This window comes from Sesamum indicum, linkage group LG8, assembly GCF_000512975.1.
Source record: "Sesamum indicum cultivar Zhongzhi No. 13 linkage group LG8, S_indicum_v1.0, whole genome shotgun sequence".
In the NCBI taxonomy this organism is placed as follows: domain Eukaryota; kingdom Viridiplantae; phylum Streptophyta; class Magnoliopsida; order Lamiales; family Pedaliaceae; genus Sesamum; species Sesamum indicum.
Window position 1 is genome coordinate 14,589,371 of NC_026152.1, and position 21,119 is coordinate 14,610,489.

The following is a 21,119-nucleotide window of genomic DNA, read 5'->3' on the forward strand; positions in this document are numbered from 1 at the left end:
TTCAGGCAAGAAACAGGCAGAGGAAGCTGTACACAAATGGGCACAGCAAGTCGTACTGGAGTCATATTGTGTTTGAACATCCCGCGAAATTTGAGACTCTTGCGATGGAGAAGAAGAAAAAGGAGGAAATCATTGAGGATCTGCTGACTTTTACCAAGAGTAAGGATTTCTATGCAAGAATTGGAAAGGCATGGAAGAGGGGTTATTTACTGTATGGTCCCCCTGGAACTGGGAAATCAACAATGATTGCTGCTATGGCTAATTTGTTGGACTATGATGTTTATGATCTTGAGCTTACATCAGTGAAGGACAACACAGAACTCAGAAGGCTTTTGACGGAGACGACAGCTAAATCAATCATTGTGATAGAGGACATCGACTGCTCTCTTGATTTAACAGGGCAAAGGACAAAGAGAAAGGAGAAATCTGAGACCGACAGTGAGAAGAAAGAAGGTTCTCGTAAGGAGAAGGAAGAGAGTGGCAGCAAGGTTACCCTGTCAGGACTGCTAAATTTCATAGACGGACTGTGGTCTGCCTGTGCAGGCGAGAGACTAATTGTATTCACAACAAACTATATAGACAAGCTCGACCCAGCTCTCACAAGAAGGGGTCGTATGGATAAACATATCGAACTTTCTTACTGCACATATGAAGGATTTAAGGTGCTTGCATACAATTACCTAGAACTTGAAGCACATCCATTGTTCCAGTCAGTTGCAGAGTTGATTAAAGCGGTTGACATTACACCAGCTGATGTTGCAGAAAACCTCATGCCAAAATCTGCAAAGGAAGGCCCAGAGGAATGTCTTCTGAATCTCATTCACGCTCTTGAGGAAGCAAAGAGCAGACAGATCACGAAGTGCACAGAAGAACTGAAATACAAAGATCCCTACCACGACCGCTGCTCCACAAGAAAAGCCTGAGATATAATCCATATGTAAAATAGATGAAATCGAGTTAAGTTCTTGAAAGACCAATGTAGTGAAATTAAATATTCATAAGTCATGGGAGGTATATTAACCGGAGCCCAGAAAACTAGAGCGCTTACTGTATTAGAAGTAATCCACCATTATCCATCTGGACATTTTCCTACATAATAAATTTGACACTCAATAGAAATGTCATCCATGTTCCCAGTAGTCTAGTGTTCTATGCATCAAGGAAGTTAAAGAAATGGTCCAGATCATCTAAAAGAGAAATCTTTCAATACAAATATCAATTAACAAGTTATTGTACACTGAGTGCATCAAAGAGTAAGAACTCTTAACAGAATTCCCCATCCATATCTCATTTTGTGCTTTTTCTCTCAGATGTAACCGTAAATTTGACTAAATGTTCATAATTTCCTCAGCATCAAGCTGCCCCCAGCAGGAAAACATTAATAATTCAGGGTGTAGCTTAAATTTCGCCAAGGGAGTAACTCTCCATTAGTCACTTCCTTCTTGGAGTGGATTTACCACAAATATAGAAGTCATCTAACATTCAAATAAGCTTCCTTGGGAGAAAACATGTTCTCCCCTTTTTCGGTGGAAAGGAAACTTTAGAAGTCATCTGGTTCTTCATCTGCCATTGAGTTGGGGCCATCATCAAACCCAGAACCTGGAGCAAGCTCATTTAAATCGAGAAAACGTCTTTTTCTTACTCCTTCAGCTTCTTCTTCATCTCTGTGATTAGTTTGCTCTTCTGGATTGGTTTGCTTTTCGTCAACCATCTCAGGATACTGCTCCTCGATGGGCTGATTGGCATGCAGCTCTTGCTTACCGATCTTCTCGTCAGAATCTTGACTACCCGTTGAGAACTCTGCATTATCACTTGCGGTAGAGTGCTCATCTAATGCACTTGACTTATCAGGCTTCATTGACTCAGTATCTGATTCAGACATCTCATACTGCCTGTAATTGATACGATTTTTTGTCGCCCTTTTACTGCGCCTGAGACCTGACTGGAGCTCATCAACTGACCTCAATTTCGTTTCCCTCCTAGTGCGGCCCGGCAATGTCTTGAACCTGCGAGGCTGATCACTGTCCTCACTCGTACTTAAGATATCATCTTCTTCTTCATATTCTTCCTCTTCAGGATTTTCTTCATCCCATTGATACTCTTCATCGCCTTCGGAGCTACTCGACATCTTCGCTCTCTTTCTTCGTCTCTTTAGGTATTCATCATCGTAAACCACTTCACCAACTATATCATCATCACTATCAAAATCTGCCTCGTTATCTGAGACAGCTTCCACAAACTCTTTGACAGAGTACCGCTGAGGCCGCTGCCTTCGGCGATTGCTGCAGGCCACAATATAGTTCAGTTATTTCAAATTTTTATTGAGAATGCTAACATACCCAAGGAGGGTGACAAATGGAGTACCTGCGATCCAATGATTCAGTTTTCTGATCATCATAAAACTCATCATCTTCAGGTGATCTAGGAGACAACGCACTAAATGAGACAGGCCGAGAATATTGAGAAGGAACACCAGGTCTACCATTAGTAGAAACTTCAAGTTTCAGAGAAGGATCTCTCCTGTCAAAAGGTTCCGGGGATGGCTGTTTCTTCCTGACATATAATATATGAAGAAAAAAGTGATGAATCTCTAAAAGCATATGAATATAGAAATATCACTTCATGACAAGTATAACAAATTTTTGAGTGCTAAAGTCCGTACTTGGTGACCTTTATAGCCTCATTTATTGATCGATCATAATCATCTGCAGAAGAATAAGAATTAACATTAGAGTTCAGAATCTTCATACTTGGCCTCATGTTGAAACATTACATGATCATCAACACAAAAATCAAGGTCCATTTACTTTTCTCATACGACACACGAAACTACTGAAAATCCGGGAGGGGGACTGAATATAGTGGACACGCAAGTAAAATGACCTAGGCCATTATCTTTAATTATAACTTTTATTTTCCTTTACCAGCTTATAATTTACCTTTCTCTCAATATTTGTGGACATACAAAATTAACTTACTTTGTCCATTGTTATCCTCTCTGTGCAGTTGTGGAGTGTGAAGTACCTCTTTTGCCTAATCAACTAAGAAGCTAAACTTAATCACTAAACAAGTCTTCTGCTCTACTTTCTTTCAGCTCGGCTACTTTTAATATGACAAGAATTGTGCATTTTAAAATTATTGAAGTAAAAGTTGTGTGTTGTAAACTACTAAGGGATCAATTATTTAACTCCAGAATAGCATATGATCTGTCTTTCCCAACTCGAAAAAACAGAGAGTGAAAAAGGTATAAAAACAATACAAGCAATAACCAAATATTTGCAATTGAACCTAGTACCATTGATATGTCATGGGTGCACGTGGACGAGCACTGTCATGCGAGAGAGAGGGGGAAACCTTACACACTTCACAGTATTTTGAGGGTCCAAATCACTAGTGAACTTGACATTAATTCGGAACGTAAACCAGAACAGAGAACATTAGATGATGAGAAAACGATACAACACATACCAAAAGTATAAGTGACGGGTTTTCGATCACGGAGAGAGCGCCCGGTGGCAAGACCATCCATATTAATCATGCTATGAAGCATAAGCGCTTGCCTGTGTTGTTTCTTCAACAATTTCTCCTTCCTCTGTTGAAAAGCTCTTGTTAGACCCAATCAGCAAATAAAAAACTATTTGAAACTAAAGAATATATTTTATCTTAGAAAAAGGATTGCTGAACTAAACAAGAGGATAAACCAAAATAAAATAACATTCAGTGTAAATCATTATCCAAAGAAGGAACGGTAGACCACCTTGTGGACCTTCTCAATTTCAGGAAGCAAGTCATTTTTCAATTTCTTCCCAACGGAAACCTCTGTTCTATTTTTACTTGAAAAGAGCTTCTCCTGAAAGCAGCAGGTATGAAATTAAATAAAGATATTAAAATTACTGAAAGGAAAAGCCAGTGTGAAAAACTGAAGCATGCTTGAATTTCAGGAAAACGATGGCTTCTAAGCATGCCATAGTGAGACCACACTAAAGATCCAAATAAAATACACAAGAGAACTGACCACAAGAAAGACTTACAGAAACATTCTGGAATTCGTCCAGATTAGTGGCAACTGCTTCCCATTGATATGATGAGTGAGGAATAGGCGGAATATTCCTTCCTTTTCCCTTTTTCACCTCAACTTTTCTGATCTCTCTGTACAGTCGATGACCAATGATGGGATCATCTTCATACCTACATAGTATCAAGCATCTATATGAAATTCCCCAAGCAGATAAAAAAACAAAGAGATTCTACAATGCACAAGAATAACAATATATTATGCATATACAAGAAGCAAAGGTATGTCTCATTATTAATGCCGGGGCATCAGAAGAATAAACTATCTAAAACAATCAAGCATGATCAATCATTGCAAAGGAATATGTATTACCAATATGAGATTCCATAAGAATCACCCCCTAGGCGTTCTTTGCGAAATACTGAAAGTGGAATCCCATGTTTGATTGAGTCATCTATATGGTTACGTATATCTTCTTGCTGCAGAGAAGACAACCATAACCATTTAGCATTATTGGCAAAAAAGGTGACTGAAAAGGAAGAAGATAGCTGGAAATCCCGAACACTTGATAATAACATGTGAAGAGAAGTTTCAGTCCTAGTTAAAGAAGTGAGTTATCGAAATTGAGAAACTTTTCTTAAAACACAGAATACCCAGAAAAATGAACTTGAATGACTAAAGCACCGCGTACTTTACAAGGCATTGCAAATTAAAATACAAGTCAAATAGATACAGCTATAAAATTTTGTATAACCTGCTGCACAGAAAAGGAACGGCAGTGATAATTTACGACCAAAACTAAGTGCCAAACGACAATAGTTCACAATATAATCTAACACCCTCTCATACAATGACCTGAGGCTCATCTTTATTTGTAAGCAATTCGGCTTATGACTACATGGCGTGCTTCTTATCTTGTTCATAAAATTCCCAAGTACCTCCATCTTAACATCCCCAATTAGCCATCCATCATTTGAAGTTAAACCAATAGTTTTACTTCATTCCCCCAGGTTGAAGTAAAATCCAGACGGAGACGATCCTAGAAGCATATGACGTGCTAGCCTGGTGGGAATCATGGGAATAGGAAAACCACAGCACGGACCACAATACAGTTATAACTGATGTGATTTGTAAAAGAACGGATTTCACTTAACAATAAAACGTATTAATTCCAATTATTATTTTGTCAACAAGAAAAAGTGAGAATATTAAAATGAAATGGTTATTCATTAACAAGAAATACAGGATAAATCAGGAAAACAATCTAACAATAACAGTTAAGCTCCAAAACTATAAATACTAAACATCTGAACCTTGCATTATCACATATTGCAATGAGCAAAGTCAATTATTAATTCTTTGAAGCTAGGATTAAGTACTGCAAAAAGAAAATCATCTAAAAAAGTGATACCTCAACCCGAATATCACATAAGGCCTTCAGAATCACCACTCGGACACCAGGATCAAGTGCATTGTATGCTTCTACTTCAGTCCTAAGACAACAAAAGCCACACTCTCATAAAGCATGCACAACTTGTGTCTCTCATTCCCAAATATAAGCACACATATTCGGACTTTATCAAGATATATTTCTACTCACCCATGTGATGCAACAATAGGTAGATCTCCTTCCGCAACCTACAATAATGCACCAAACTAAGTAAATCCAATAGCGCTGTTACAAAGATTGGTTAAAAGCTTTTCAAGGGTCAATAATCAGATTACCCAATGCCACCAATCTTTCAATTTTCTGCATAAAACAGTAATCCAAGTAGCATGTCCAAGTGCCATTCTAGTGACCGGAGGAATTGCCTAGACATAGCAACAAAACCACATAAGAGCACCTGTTATGGTGTCAACAAGCAATCCTTTAACAAAATAATACTTCAGCAACACTCAAGGTACAAAGACATATGACAAAAAGGAAGCAAACGCACATAGCATAATTTGAGTAATTCTCGCCTAAACTTATGAAGAATTCAATACCATGACATAAATGTAGAACTTCAATTTTTAATAATGTTTTCTATCAAACAACTGCAAGGAAAACACCAGGAAATAAGCCACAATGTTATGTAATCAATAATCTGGTGTAAACAATCTGTTGTCCAGGTTTTTTCGTGTCTATTTTTCAGGATAACATACTTTCCTGATAGAAACTTATGACACATCTCAGAAGAATATGCTTGCAAATCAAAACTTCTTAATGATCTGTAGAGATAACTATTACCAAATACAATGGTTGGATATAGTCCAGCATAATATTTAAAGAAAGTCACGCCTGCAGAGTCATTTTAAAATTCCTCTCAGCTGTGCCTCGCTATGTGTCTTCCCAGAACAATCTGAATGGATCCCCAGAAATCCTTTGAACTTGGCCATCCAAATAGGACATCAACGGTACCCCAAATTTACTAATAAAAATCAGCAACATATAGCTCCTAGCAAATCTAAGAAAAGAACAGAATCTATTTCCCAAGATTCTAATCATAATTCACAAGACAACTCCCAAGCCCATTACCTCTGAATATTTCACAGATACCCCTATAAGGCACCATGATATTTTCCAGAGTGCACAAGTCATCCACAGAAAATCCAATCTACTCCTCTGTTTGATATGAAATTAAGTTCCATGTTTTATCTCTAACCATCACAGAAGAAAAAGGGAAACAAAAAAAGAGTAGCTGAAAAAGAAAAAAAAAACAGAAAACACAAACGGAACAGATAACAAACTAATGGGAAAGGGAGGGAATTTTTACTACTAAAAGCACCTGGATTAAAAGGACAACCTCATCCCAAATCCAAACATCTCAACTAATATTTTAGAAAGGAAAAGGGAACTAAATCCCATTATAAATTACCTAGTGTATTAAGAGAGATTAAGAAAAACACCTCATGCTTCCCATGTCACTGATTAAAAAGCTCATTCTTTTAATGCTGCATGTTAGAGAAAGAAATATCTTACAATATCTCTTACTAATGTCCATGTATTATTGGACCTCTGCATTTTTTCACCATGAGGTACCCATTTTAAGTAGGTCAGAAGATTCTTTGCTCCGCGGCATGCTCACGGAAAGAGGAAAAGAGGGGCAGAAATTTCAAGTCTTCTACAGCCATATTAGCAAGAAAACAATCCTAATGATCAGTGATGAATTACACTTGGTGGATAACAAATTCATCTTCAAGTGAAACCAAAAACCAAATAGATTTCTATTAGGAAAATTATGAACCAAAAATGCCAATTCAGATACATACCGAAGCCTTCCTTTTTTATATTAAGAAGGATCAAATCTTTAAAGCAGCTCAACCAAATTTGCAAAGTTAAAATCCTTACTTCTGGTGAATATTGGTGCACAACATCCATACCTCATTAGGATGGTTATGCAGAATAGTCAATAGTCTATCCATATATTTCACCTACCCAATCGCTACTGCTATCTGAACAAATTGCATGGAAGTTTTGGTTAAACTTTCATCCAAAAACTATTTACATTCAAGCTAACACATCAACAAAGAAGTAATCCCAGAAAGATTTTTGGCAGTTCCAACAGCCTATCACAGGAGAGTTAAACTAGGCAGAAAAAATCACACAGCTTATCATATTGAAAAGTCTACGGAATAGTATTATGAAGAGAAAATAATCGACTTGAGAAAATCAACTCAACACCAACTATCACACTAACCCAAACCATAGCAAACACTCAATTAACACAGGTCAAAAATTTTGCATACAAAAGCCAACTAAAAAGACACTTTTACTAAAGAACAAATAACAAAACTAACCTTCAACAGTGGCATATGTATATCAGCCAAAGTACTGTTGGGGGTCATCAAAGCTGTCTCAAACTCCTCTGCCGAAAATTCCACTTTAATATTCAATAAAGGCCTAAATACCTTCACCTCACAACACAAACAAAACGCAAATTAGCTTCAAACCACTAAAACTCCAAATATAGTTCACATATTTCCATTTATGTATCTTTTTTTCTCAAGCTCAACATACATTCAAGAAATTGAGAATAGAAGCCAACTGCCACATGGACCGTATTTTCCAGCGCGGCAACTGTGAAGCCTCTGGCTCTCCGACCAGTGGGGTAACTATTCTACTATATTGCAACCGTGACTGCGAAGAAGACCCATCCTCCTCTCCATTCTCCTCCTTCCCTCCATCGTCCTCCTCCCATAAGCCATCCTCCATCTCCTCCTCAGACTCCTCCTTCAACAGCCTTGCTGCTAATCTCTCCCTCTTTGCCTTCTTTCTCTTCTTCTCAGCCTCAGCCATAGCAGCCTCGGCCTCAGCAGCAGCCTGCATCCTCGCTGCCGCCCTTTGCGTGCACGCCCTCGATGGCCTCTCCCTCCTAACTACTACACTTGTACTACTACCATTATTGTCACTAGTAGTACTATTCTTAACACTACTCTCCTTAACATTCTCACTCTTGTTATTCTCGACATGGGTTTTTCCATTTTCCGGGTTTTGGGAAGACTGGTCGTCCGGGGAGTGGATCGGCGAGGAATGCTTGGACATGGCGGAGAGATCGGGCGCACGGGGGTCTAGAGAAGGATTACATGGGAGATCAAGGGCTTGCATTGAAGCAGCCCAAGAATTGCTGCTCCGAAACCAAATGGGCAGACAAAGCTAGGGTTTTTCTCAAAACAACACAATGATTAACACCAACAACAATAGTAGTAATAATACCAAAGAAGATTAAACTGCAAAAGGTGAAAAGGGCATAATCAGACAATCATAACAATCATTGTTAGCACACAGAACATGGCATAACAATCATGGGTTTTTGAAGTTGCAGAGAGTTCTTCCGGTCCCTCTGTTTCACGGACAGAAAGAGAAGGGGGAGAGGAGGCAAAGAGGGACAAACAGTGAGAAATTGCAGGAGTAATGGATTTTGTGAATTAAGTTAAGGAGTAAAGACACCAAACTAACAGGAGCAGAGCTGGTAAAAATGAGGATTTGAGGGGTTAACCTTGACTTAAAAAGGTGAAATCTTCGGGGTAATTGAAGTTCTTTGAATGGTGTTTGAGAGAAGAAGAATGGGGGAAAATCTTGTTAGTATTTTGGCTTTGGGTTAAAGGTGTGAGGGTTTCTCATTTCTGGGGACAGGAAGAGCCTTTTGTGGTAGATTTATATTTATTTAAACAGTGTTTTCTTTCCTTCTACGACGTCGTTATAACATTTACTTTCTTGCTAAGTTGATTTTGAGTCAACAATGTGTCTCTTGTTCGGAATCTTGAAATTGTGACATTTGAATCCTTTTGATCATATGGGAATGTGAAGTTGTTGTATTATGTCTTTTTCCCCCCTTTTTTGCTTTATAGATAGGTAGTTTTGGGTCCAATCTCAATATAATTTATATTAATCTGCACCTCTAATTCAATTAAATTAAGTTGCACAAATTTAATTAACAACAATATTTGAACTCATAATTTCATAATATCGTTCGTTACCATGACAAATTTTTAGGTTAATTGCGTTATTTTACAAAATAATTGAAAGTCATACTTAAGATAATTTTAAATGAATGTTAAATTATGTTATTATCTGTATCACACCGTATAACACAAGGATAAGAGTTTTTGTTCAAAGAAAAAAAGATAAGACTTTACTTTCATCAAAGTTGAAAGTTTCTTATTCCTATTATGAACAATTACATCATGGGTTATAGTTAGCAACTTAGATCATATGATGGTGATGCCCATATTAATAATTGTTGAGGTTTTCTTTAGTATTAACTCATATTAAATCTTATAAATCCATGTTCTCGAGATTTAATATAAGGAATTACATAGTGAATTTTTTAATTTTCGATTGAAATAAAATTATCACGTTCATGGAACATTAGTGATTATAACTCTAGAGCCAATACAATTAATATGAAATGCATTTGTTAAAATTTTAAAAATTAAATATTTTTCAACATCTTATTTTTCAAAACATAAGGTATTTTTCAAGAAGTTCTATCAATTATTTCTATGATATCTTATAATAAAATATCTCGTTAAAGACATTCTAACTCGCTTATAATTATAATTACGTATTAATGTTAGACTTCAAATATGTCTTATACCAAATTAGATTCTAAGTCTGATTTAATTGCAATCATCAATGCAAGTTAAAGAGCATGACATGAATATTGATCATGGTTGTATATGGAACTAGAGTCTTACAATGCCTGAAAATTACTGCACACTTAATTACATCATTCGTAGTTTTTAGTTCAAAAGAATGAGTCAGGATATTCACATTTGTATGTTCAATGTGTGGACCGTTTATATATACATCTTAATTTTAGAAAATAAAATATGTATCAATTGTACAACATGTTTAATGTATTATGCATTGATTGTAACATTTAAAATATCGAGTTGGGCAATAATGGTCTCAAGGCTAGCTCACATCATGGATTGTACTCGGTTGGTCTTGGACAAATTCTGAAACGAATTTTTCCTTATAGGTCATGGAAACTCTTGAATATATATCCACTGTAAGAATTTAAGAACATGAATAGTAAAACCTACATTGTGTTGGTATTGTATAATATATATTGTTGGATGTTTGCAAAAGAATTCACCTGAATCAAATAGTAGTTCAAGTAGAAAGTAGAGACTATTGTTCATGCCCTTTGCCAACTTCAGTAAAAAGTAAATGCATTAACAGCAGTAGAAACAAGCCTATTTCTTCACAACAGCAATCCATCAATCTAACAAGAACTTGAGTTTTTGGACTCAAACAATCATGTTATAAGAATCGATGGGCTGTAAATAATGCTTTTACCAGGTAATAATGGGAGCATTCAACTTGAAGAAATAAGGTTGGAACTAAAGAATTGCGTGGGTTAGCAGACAAGTACCTGCTATTGTGTCAACAATGTTATTAATTAAGACACAATTCCGTTCCCTCCACACTGCCCTAATTGCCTGCTGTATAAAATTTATGGCAATAAGGATTAAGGAAACATAGCAACAAGGAAGCAAACATTACCCCTGTCCTGACATGAGTCTGGTTTCCAGCAATGGCTCGAAGCAACCATAAACCGGCTGGATAAGTTGGAAATTGAAGAAATAATGCTTCAATCTCTCATTGAAGGCCCTGTACATTAGTTTTTACTCCGTCACATAAATTCGATTGTTTGAGCTCAACTATCAAGAGCACCAAGCGCTTTCATGTCCTCTAAAAACGCCATATATGAATCATCTATACTTTGTGGTTTTGGTGCAGAGGATGCACTAGTGGAATCTTGCTTCACAACTGGTGGAGCTACTATGGATCGGTTGGTAGGCAAAACAGTTGATGCCTTTGGCTTTGGTTTTGGGAGGGCCGACTCTCTCCTGACTCGTACAGATGCAGGAACCTGCAAATAACCAAGAATAAATCTGAGCGTCTTAAGGTTAAAGTCTAGGTGATGCTAAAATGCTTCTACATTGGTTTTGTGAATGGAAGAATTGAATGCTATGACAGACAAACTGCATTCTATATATTTATCCTTTGTGACTACATGGAAGATTAGAGATGGCCATCTGCAATCCAAGCAGCCTACATGGATCTATGTACCATATTAAGATTCACATTAAATAAGAGAAAAATAATACAAGAGCCAAAGATCACAGAAGCGAAGTTGGCTTATACCTATATATTTAATTGTTCTAGTAAGGCAAACACATGAATACAAAAGCGCCAAGTAAACAAACAAGAAAAGCCCATTGCTGGACAATTCAGCGACACCCTAATAGAGATATACAGACTAAGAAATGCAAAACTAAAATGCACATTTATTAACTCTCATATTATATCAACAATTTCAACAGTGTAATGTTAGATTTTAGTCAATAGGAAAGAAAAATAACCAAATGCGTACAACACTCACCATAGCCGTAAGCTCTGGAGTATGCTGTGCCAGAGGCCTCTTCACGACGGTGGATGCAGCAGATTTAACGTATGATGGCTTCTGCAGAATAGGTCTAGCAGTGAGGTCATCTTGTGGAATAGGAGGGGGACCAGGTGGAAGTGGTGGTCTCATCATTGGTGGATGCCCAGGAAGAGGTCCCAAAGGAGGTCTAGGTAATAGTGGGACCAAGACTCCTTGAGGAACTGGTTGCACAGCTATTCCAAGAGGGGGCAATGGGGGACACATTTCAGTTAGAGGTAGAGGTGGAGGTGGTGGAAAGCGCAGAACACCTGGAGGCAGTACATCAGGCAGCAAACTTGCGCCCACAGCACCTCCAGGCACTGGTGGTTGTTGCCTTGTAGGCGGTGGTGGGGGAGCCCTATTTGTAATATCTTTGGCATCTGAAGGGAATTTCGTATCAGATTCTGAAGTTGAGCCTTCGGGCTTATTACTATTCAACTTGGGGGGCAACCCCACAGGTGGAGGTGGAGGTGGAGGTGGTGGAGGAAGAATATTTGGCATCTAAGAGAAAATCAGCACATAACATTAGTAATATCAATGATTCAATAGGATTTGGAAAACACTTCAGTAAACTCAGCATCAAAGACCTTCCACATCATGTCATTCGGCTTTTCCAAACTCTTGATTAATTATTTGAATGAGTGTGTGGGAGTATACCTGAACTGAATCTCTGGTGGTTAAATCGTCTGATTTTGCTGATTTCTCACTTCCAGAAGTACCAGGGGGGAGTGGTGGAGCAGACTGGGGGATTCGTGGTGGTGGAGGAAGTGGAGGACGAGTAGCAAGTAGTTCTTTCGGTGGTGGACCAGGAGGAGTTGGTGGTGGGGGCAATGATGCAGTAGCATCTGTGGTAGCTGGCTTAGTGGGCATAGGGGGTGGAGGCGGAGGCAATGATGCAGGCACAACAGAACCATCTCCAGGATCTAAGCCCGCACCAGGCAAAGGAGGAGGTGGAGGTGGTAACGGGAGCAAAGATAAAGTTCCATAATCTGTTTCTATCTTTGATAATGATGCAACATTACTCGCTGAGGCCTCTGGTAAAGGTATCCTGGGTCCTGCATTTCAAAGTAAATAACAGAACTAGATATGTGAGATGGATGGAGACTGAGTGCTGAGAAGAGAAACATTGAGATGGACAGTATAGTTGAATAGTATTCGCTAGAATATGGAGAAGGGCCAAAGTTACCAATTGATGACTTGAACATTGGAGGTTTTCCAGGAGGAGGAGCTCCAGAAGGATTCAGAGTTGGGTGATAGTAGACTGAGTCCTGCATCAATACATAGCTAAATGTTGAAAGTTCAGCAGAAGAGTTCAATATCATAAACCATGGAAATTTGTGAATAACTTACTTCAGGTCTGGGATGCTTGACTCTCGCTTCCTCTTCTGCAGTAGCACGCCTTCGAACAGGTCCCAAATGACTGCAGAAAGAGTAGCATGCCCAGACTTTCAACTAAGAATTTGCTACAGATATGGGCCATCTTATAAATAAATAAATTAACAACTTCAAGGAGAAGGAGGGAGGCTTCTTTACCTGAACATAACAGGTGCTTCACCTTTTTCTTTCATTTTTTCTTCATATTCCTGTACAACAAAGTGAAAGCAAAATGTTAATGACAAGTATTAGTATTTCTTCAGGATCAACCAAATATAGACAGATGAAATCATGAAAGGGCCCAATCAACCCATGGGCATAGAGAAATGCAGAGGAAAAAGCATAATTATTCAGTAACAAATGTTCCATGAAGAAAACAACACAAGAAATAAGGAATTACTCAGTAGTCCCAAAAACATTCACAAAAATAGAATAGGATAAATAGGGATCCAATGTTCCAATTTTGACATTGTTGGAAGCTCTCAAAGCCGATGAAAAGGCTAGGAGTTCTACAGTTGAAATATAATACATTTAAAAAATAAGTACCTAAACCACAAGGCCGAGTTGTATTTATAGTAAGACGATAACACCGGATTGAAAAAATTATAATACTGAATTAAACAATATGAAAATATGATAATTTACATTCAAATAGTGTGTTGCCTACAGCCGCTCCTTCCTTTACCCAAGTACAGATTTCATATGAATGTGCACATTGCCAACTGTCTCTCATTCCTATACCAACCTATGTCATCCATGAGGATGTACTTACTACAAGACATCATTCAAAATCAACTAATTTCATAATATAAACACTTCCAACATATTTGCATGAGGTGCAACTATTTAACTCTAATCCTTCTTTTTTTCTCCTATCCTCCTTTATCAGACACTAGTACCCACTTCTTTAATTCATAAAATCACGCAGATGCCCTTTTCTGTACTTCAGCATACTTTAATCTTCAAAGAACCTATGAATATGAAAATTGTTAACAAAGAGCACAAAACAGATGCCACAATTGAGTCACTATCCAATGAATAAAAAATGGTTCCAAAACAGGTAAGATATATAGGCAATACAAAATGGTTCAAAGATAGATAATATATGTAGGCAATGAATTCCTAGTAGCCATATGAATCAGCTTGATATTGAATCATGATTTAGCAAATAAAAGGTCTATATATTTACCATAGAATATATGGCCATAACTTAAGATAAAAACAAAATGTATCACCTCAGAATATGATCATTGTTTAGATAATGCCTTCTTTAGTTCCAACTCTAAACAGGAGTCTCAGAAGCACATTAACCTCTAAGGCAATATAACAGAGTTTAGTCATAATGGCGACTATGTCAAACAAAAAACAGTTTCAGATTTAATTGAAAGAATTACCTTCCTTTTCTTGATCACAAGGTTAAGTGTATCCTCAAGCTGCCTCTTTTTGTGTTTTCTAGCTTTGTCCAAAGCACCATCAGCCTCTGCAATTAGCACAAAACACAGATCACGATGATAGTAAAAAATGAAAATTACCTCCTACATGAGAAGAACATTCAGTAAACCACTGATTGCAGGCATAGCCAAATAGATGGCAGCACATGATTGGAGTAACACATATAGAAGAATGTGTAAAACTCTATGAAACTAACACTTGACATATGTAGACAAAAGTTAACAACTGACAAGTGTTCTATCCCGTGAAAGCAAACATGGTTCGAATATTTGATAACTAACGCAGGACACAAAACACATCAGGTAAAATCACAACCATAAGTTCAAAAATGTGTCTTAAACAAACTCCATCTACCCGTCCAATTCATCGTGAGATGATGCATTAATCAAATAAAGGGAAAAGAGGAAAACATAAATTGTGTATACTGAATAATCACCTAATTAAAGAGCAAATAACCAATTAAATTCTGCAATGACCCATTACTTCACAGTGACAAAAGGCATAAACAACAACATAAAATGAAAGCATCATTCGATCCTTCAGAACTTACTCATTGTTTCCAGCTTCTGAATCTGCTCTCTCAATGTCTCAGGATCCTTCTTCAAGATTCCTACTTCCCTCACCTTCTTCCGCTCCTTCTTGTTCTGTACAATAAAATTACCCCAATTTAGAAAATATAAAATAAAACACTATAACCCATGGAACAAAAGGCAAAAAAGAAAAAAAAAACAAAAAAGAGAGAAAAAAACCAGCAATATCTCACAGAACAACACCATACTGCATATTGAACAAATAATCAAAGAAAATACGACAATATCAACGACAAAAATTTAAAAGAAAAACAGAGGGTGGGGGGTGGGGGGCAAATTTACACGCTTCAATTCCTTCATGCGAAGCTCCTTGCGGTAAGCATCGGTAGGATTCATGGTTTTGCCTCCCTTCGTCGTCTTCACCATTGCGCTGACTTCTCAGTGATTCGTTAATTCCTTTCTGCTTCTTTGATGAATTTGAGACAGCGTCGATTCCCGCTCGTACGTTCCTGCAATTAGATTGTGTGCTTTCCGGACCCTTTTATAAGAGAGAGACAAAGATGGTGGCATTCTCCTACTTGGATTTTGGGCATTGGGGATTGCGAAGTGAATTGCACTCTGCAGCCCAAAAATATGCTAATTTATCATTTTCTCCCTCACAAAGAAATAAATTATACTTTACACCTCTAATACGTCATTAATTGTGACATAAGGTCAAACGGGCACATAAGTTTATTTGCGAGGTTGGAAAGTGACGAATTATTATCTCTTAGGGTGTGAATTGCAACGCACTTAAAATTAAGGTCTCATAAATAAATTCGAGATCATAAATTTATGAGAGTACTATAATTCATCTTATAATTCTTTATTAAATAAATATATTGATTGAATCAATATATTATTCAATTGTTAAATATATTGTTATTATAATTATATAATCATCATTTTATTAAAAAGATAGAATAATGAACTCCTTATCAAAAATTTCTACCTTTCATTAGTCTGAAAGAAAGGGTCAACTGACCTATCACCTATATGAGACTTACATGATCTCATTTAGAGTTAAAAATAAATTGAATTATTTAATACCTAATTTTTATTGTTTTTTAAAAATTTATCTAAATTTAATTTATTAAGCATAATAAATTAAATTTAAACATAAAAGTCTGTTCGATAAGTTAAAAACTCGATTTGAACTCAATTCAATTAATAAGAGAAAAGTAAAAATATATACTAAAAACTCAAATTACTCGAATTTGACGATTACGCGACACAACTAAAACTTGTTTAAGGTGAATTCTATTAATTAATCCAACCAAACTTAAACATAATTTTGGAACTCGGTAATTAAAATTCATATTGACCAATAATATATTCAGCTCGGCTTGAATTATTTCCCTAAACAACATTATCTATATTATTGTATTATCTTCTTCCTTTTTTCTTTTTTTTTTTTTATCAGATACAATAAATCTTACAGACATTAAACTTCAAACTGTTTTGGAAAAAAGAATTAAATATGCAAAAGATAAAATTAAAGAACTTCAGATATAACTAAATTTCAATCACATCAGCTAGTACATAGCAAACTAAAGTGACTTACAATTCTTGCCTCGAGCATAGTTTACCAACTCAAACAATCAATCAAACTGTAAATATTATCATACTTTATAGATTATACACCAGTCACATAGTAAGAATATTACACTTATAATAAAATTGATTGTGGTTCATTGGGACTAAAATTTTGTCACATACTAATATATACATCTCAAGACAACATCCTCCGACGCACAATCCCTGCGTAGATCCCCCTTGTCTTGACCATCAACGCCAAAGCCACCAAAAAACCAAAGAGACTAACACAAGCCAATATGAAAAAGGACAGCATGAAACAGTGAGTTCCAGTGCAAGAATTCCCCACCCCTGATTCCTCCTTGTCATATATATAACCAATCACTCTCACAGAAAGAATGTATGATCCCAGAGGGCTAGCTATGGCAATGGTATTGAATATAGTCCCCATATGCTGCACACCAAATATCTCAGACGTGACAGTGGGCATCAATGACCACTGCGAGCCATAGCACACGCCTACTAGCACTGAGCCTACGTATAGGTTACCAGGGAAACCTGACCCGACGATCACGTGGCCTGCAGTCATAGCTGCTAGAGTAAGTGTCATGAACAACGGCCTCGCCCAGCCCCTCGCATGCATCAGAACGTCAGAGATGTAACCAGCCCCAAACCGGCCAAGAAAGTTCCATATGCTCCACAAGGACACTAATGTGCTTCTCTCTCGTGGTGTATAGCCAAGGGATTCCCCTATTTGGCTGATGTTGTTGATTGTCGCTAGGCCCGACCCCATCCCACACAGCATTGCCACAAACAATAGCCAGAAGTTCAACGTCTCTGTAAAAATGAAGAATATTAGTGACAGAAAATTAAGTAACAACATTAAAATCGTTAAAAAACGTCAATATGTAATTGTATGTGCTACTATAATGATTGTCCGTAGTCCAGTTCAGAAGTTCAACTTACTCATTGCCTGTAAGAGATTCAACTCTTCCACGACATCATCAAGACTGGTCTCCGAGGTTGTCCCCTTGTACTGCTGGATTCCGTTCTCCGAGTTATCTGGTTCCATTGACTCGTGACCGTGTTTCATGAAAGGGGACTTCAAAGTGGAGGAAGTTTGTGATAGTCCATAATTGAAATTGTGCTTTTGGGCTTTGATCGCGACATAAATAGGTGAAGAGAGGAGAATGAGGAGGAGGGCTAAAGTAAGAGCACGAGACCATTGAGACAAACCAAAGATGTTGTTCAAGAGTATCAGAAGCATGAGGTACATTGCAACGATCATGGAAATCAACGAGAACTCGTTCAGGTATAACTTGTCGTGATCGCTTGATCGTATGTGATGGACTCGCACTAAAAACATAAGGACAAGGGAAACAAGAGTTGGGAGTAATGCAAGCATCAGGAGGAAAGTAGTGGGTTCCCCTGCAAATAGTGTCTGATACACTTGAATGAGTACTGCTCCACTCAGACCAAGGAAGCCCTGCAAGGGGAAACAACACAGAAATTTGGACATTTCGACTCAAACATGTCTAAACAAGGAGAGGCCACCGGTTTTCACTAGAGAAATGAAATCAAACAGCGCATGCTGGTCAAAACATTATGGTCTTGTTGCTATCCCATGAATGGAGTACTCTCAGTGCCTAACAACATCTTATTTTTCAAATTAATTTTCTACAGTTTTAAATTTTTGAAGTGGAGCATTGTTGTGTACTCGATGTGTATACTTAATTTGAAAGGTCTAAAATTATGTTATTGACTCAATTTAATTAACAAAGTTGAAGTAAAATGACCATAACGTCATACGTTCGTCCGTAATTTCGATCATTTTTCTTTAAAAAATATATAAAATTATAAATACATATCGTCACTTAAGATAATCACTCCATTAATTAATAATTAACATATGGTCCCATGAGGAGGCAGAAATGAAAAGGATAATCACAAAGTACAACTACCAATTATATCAAGGTTTTCTTTACAACCAAGTCTTGGGTGTATTGCACTGTTCAGATTCTTGCCTTTAACGGATAAGTCTCACATGGATAATCTTGCCACGCACTGTTTTTCTTTTTCTTTCTTTCCTTTTTCTTTTTCTGAAGAAATATTTTTTTTTATTGCATTTTCTATTATATTTCAGATCACATGTATAAAATATTTCATTGCACAAAATTGACGACAATTAATTAAGTAATTTCATTACAACGTATATTTAACTAATTAATTATGAAATTGAGAATCCGAATGTATATCAAGTTCTTTAAAATCAACTATTTTAAAATTAATTCTTCCTATAAACGCAATTGTCGAACCAAGTTGGGTTTATTTTACTATCTATATTTTATAATAATTGAAGAGCACTTATTTGGTATCTTTATATTTTTTATCTGTCAATTTCTTTTATATTTTTTAAATTATTTACAGTTTTTTTTTCCTTCTCTCAACCTCCAACTCTCTTTCTCTTCCCCTACTATTTTCTTAACGACTTCCCACAACCTTTATTATTTTACTATTTTTTATTTATTTAACTAACATATATATTTTTATAAATTAATTTAAACACTCATTGATTAATGCCTATTAATATTTTTATTATATATATATTTTTATTTATTCACACATCATGTATTGCATAGACTGTCAGTATTTTTAAAAAATAACAATTATATTATTTAAATTTTACATTGCTTACACAAATACAGTGTGTGCAAATTACTAGTCGTTATTAGTATTGAATTGCCTTACTTAAAGTAAATAATACCATTTGATTAAACTTCAAGAGAAGGAATAAAATATTATGAATTTTCACATCTTATTGTAAGATGTTTTGATATGGAAGCAAGGTTCATTTTTTATGTGCCAGACCCATTGCATGTACTTTATAATTAAATATTTGCATATAAACTTAATTAATTATTTTTTAAGTTGAACTTTTTTATTATTTACACTGAAAATAAAAAAGAAAGTTTATTATATAGTCAATAAATTATTTAAAATAGTAATAGAAAGGAAAAAAGATTTCATATGATAAGAGCTAAAATTAATTAAAAAAAATTGTCCAGGTGAGAGATAATTAGCTGAAATTCTAATTTAAATTTGATTTGATTGGATCAAAATCGATTTTAAAATACCAATATATATGTACAAGATATCAAAATTTATCAAATAATTATTTTGTGACTACATTTAGCTCGGTCAAATTACTAATCTTCAATTTAATTCCTGCCTTTGGTGGTTAAATCAAATTAATAGTAGGAAAATGGATGAAAAAAGCGGAAAAAAGTAAAACAAGATAACTTACCTTCATAATACCGACGATAGTCCCGCTGTAGTGGGGAAAATTCTGGACGGCGGTGACGACGTTAGCCGTGTTGAAAAACGTCTGCGCGTGAGCGGCGAGGAACATGAACAGGCACATGACCGGCACGTGCGGCCGTGGAATGGCTCCGGTGATAGCCAGCCACACGAAGAAGTACCCAACGAAGCACTGGACCGCGCCCGCCGCGTGGACCACCCACGGCCCCCACAGCGGAGAGTGACGGCGGCGCCGGCATACGGCGGAGTATAGGAGGCCGGAGAGAATGCCGGCGTTGGCGCCGATGTCCTTGAAGACGGAGATGGTGTCAAGCGTGGACTGGTCGTAGCCTTGGCTCGATTTGAGGATCGGCGAGTAGATGCCGAAGGCGTAGGACGCGCCGCAGCTGCACTGAATCCAAATCGTGGCCGCCGCCGCTATCCATCTGCCTGCCTCCATCCCTTCACTTCGGAACTGTACTGTGTATTTATCTTGTCTCTAAATTCAGATGTATAGATACACATACATGTATGTATATGTGCGTGTTTTCTGTATGTCTGTGTGTGGAGGAATGTGCGCCATGGTTACATAGTGGCCTATGCATTGCATTAAATTCTCTAAGCCACTCTTTCGCTCGCAATGGGGGTTCAGTTGTGAGTGTAATGACAGCAATGCCCTCAGTTTGAACCCATCACTACAGATATTTTCTATTGTTTTCTGGCTGACAATTCTTTTGTCCTCTTTTGTCCGGTAAATTATATTTTCAGTCCCTATATTTAGCCACTAACTCATTTTAATCCCTAATACTCACGTATTATTTTAGTTTCTAATACTTATAACTTTTTATAAATTTGAGCCTACCATCAAATTAGGGACTGAAAAAATAAAATATTTCAAATATTAAAAATCAAAATCATGATACATAAATATTAGAGACCAAAATCAAGACATCCTGT

At 36.8% G+C, this 21,119-nt stretch overlaps 4 protein-coding genes across 5 annotated transcripts in view; 1 reads left to right on the forward strand and 3 right to left on the reverse strand.

Annotated features, from left to right (window-relative positions):
• LOC105168746 (AAA-ATPase At3g28540-like) overlaps window positions 1-1,127 on the forward strand; it is a 1,649-nt gene extending 522 nt beyond the window's left edge. Inside the window, exon 2 of the mRNA XM_020696045.1 lies at window positions 6-1,127. Coding sequence (XP_020551704.1) covers window positions 6-923 — 918 coding nt within the window. The 3' untranslated portion in view covers window positions 924-1,127. The remainder of the gene's footprint in view (window positions 1-5) is intronic.
• On the reverse strand, window positions 1,187-9,132 carry LOC105168747 (DDT domain-containing protein DDR4). Its single transcript, XM_011088889.2, has 12 exons — window positions 8,016-9,132; window positions 7,796-7,906; window positions 5,741-5,827; window positions 5,616-5,653; window positions 5,427-5,508; window positions 4,388-4,494; window positions 4,032-4,188; window positions 3,758-3,850; window positions 3,469-3,592; window positions 2,663-2,705; window positions 2,365-2,553; window positions 1,187-2,282 (listed from the first exon to the last, which is right to left on the reverse strand). The coding sequence occupies exons 1-12, from the start codon at window positions 8,601-8,603 to the stop codon at window positions 1,541-1,543; spliced, it is 2,361 nt and encodes a 786-aa protein (XP_011087191.1). The 5' UTR covers window positions 8,604-9,132; the 3' UTR covers window positions 1,187-1,540.
• On the reverse strand, window positions 10,827-15,900 carry LOC105168748 (WW domain-binding protein 11). Of its 2 annotated transcripts, none has more exons than XM_011088890.2 (9): window positions 15,633-15,900; window positions 15,311-15,404; window positions 14,703-14,788; window positions 13,468-13,517; window positions 13,285-13,354; window positions 13,121-13,202; window positions 12,592-12,989; window positions 11,893-12,435; window positions 10,827-11,379 (listed from the first exon to the last, which is right to left on the reverse strand). In XM_011088890.2, the coding sequence occupies exons 1-9, from the start codon at window positions 15,714-15,716 to the stop codon at window positions 11,164-11,166; spliced, it is 1,623 nt and encodes a 540-aa protein (XP_011087192.1). In that variant the 5' UTR covers window positions 15,717-15,900; the 3' UTR covers window positions 10,827-11,163. The 2 variants fall into 2 exon arrangements, with proteins under 2 accessions (XP_011087192.1, XP_011087193.1); XM_011088891.2 differs by lacking the exon at window positions 15,633-15,900 and adding an exon at window positions 14,544-14,621 and having other exon boundaries at window positions 15,311-15,328.
• On the reverse strand, window positions 16,846-20,805 carry LOC105168749 (protein NUCLEAR FUSION DEFECTIVE 4). Its single transcript, XM_011088892.2, has 3 exons — window positions 20,170-20,805; window positions 17,832-18,351; window positions 16,846-17,702 (listed from the first exon to the last, which is right to left on the reverse strand). Exons 1-3 carry the CDS (start codon window positions 20,620-20,622, stop codon window positions 17,062-17,064), a joined length of 1,614 nt encoding a protein of 537 aa, XP_011087194.1. The 5' UTR covers window positions 20,623-20,805; the 3' UTR covers window positions 16,846-17,061.

What these genes read in the sequence shown, in the direction of transcription:
- LOC105168747 (XM_011088889.2), bottom strand. Translation starts at nt 8,603, where the DNA reads ATGCAAGCCCTTGATCTCCCATGTAATCCTTCTCTAGACCCCCGTGCG. An exon ending in ACGAATTCCAGAATGTTTCT is followed by an intron (nt 3,851 to 4,031) that starts GTAAGTCTTTCT and finishes TGCTGCTTTCAG; the next exon opens with GAGAAGCTCTTTTCAAGTAA. An exon ending in ACCCGTCACTTATACTTTTG is followed by an intron (nt 2,706 to 3,468) that starts GTATGTGTTGTA and finishes ATTCTTCTGCAG; the next exon opens with ATGATTATGATCGATCAATA.
- LOC105168748 (XM_011088890.2), bottom strand. Translation starts at nt 15,716, where the DNA reads ATGGTGAAGACGACGAAGGGAGGCAAAACCATGAATCCTACCGATGCT. An exon ending in TTGTGATCAAGAAAAGGAAG is followed by an intron (nt 13,518 to 14,702) that starts GTAATTCTTTCA and finishes TTTGTTGTACAG; the next exon opens with GAATATGAAGAAAAAATGAA. An exon ending in TCAAGCATCCCAGACCTGAA is followed by an intron (nt 13,203 to 13,284) that starts GTAAGTTATTCA and finishes GTATTGATGCAG; the next exon opens with GACTCAGTCTACTATCACCC.
- LOC105168749 (XM_011088892.2), bottom strand. Translation starts at nt 20,622, where the DNA reads ATGGAGGCAGGCAGATGGATAGCGGCGGCGGCCACGATTTGGATTCAG. An exon ending in CTATCGTCGGTATTATGAAG is followed by an intron (nt 18,352 to 20,169) that starts GTAAGTTATCTT and finishes TTCCCCTTGCAG; the next exon opens with GGCTTCCTTGGTCTGAGTGG. An exon ending in GAATCTCTTACAGGCAATGA is followed by an intron (nt 17,703 to 17,831) that starts GTAAGTTGAACT and finishes TCATTTTTACAG; the next exon opens with AGACGTTGAACTTCTGGCTA.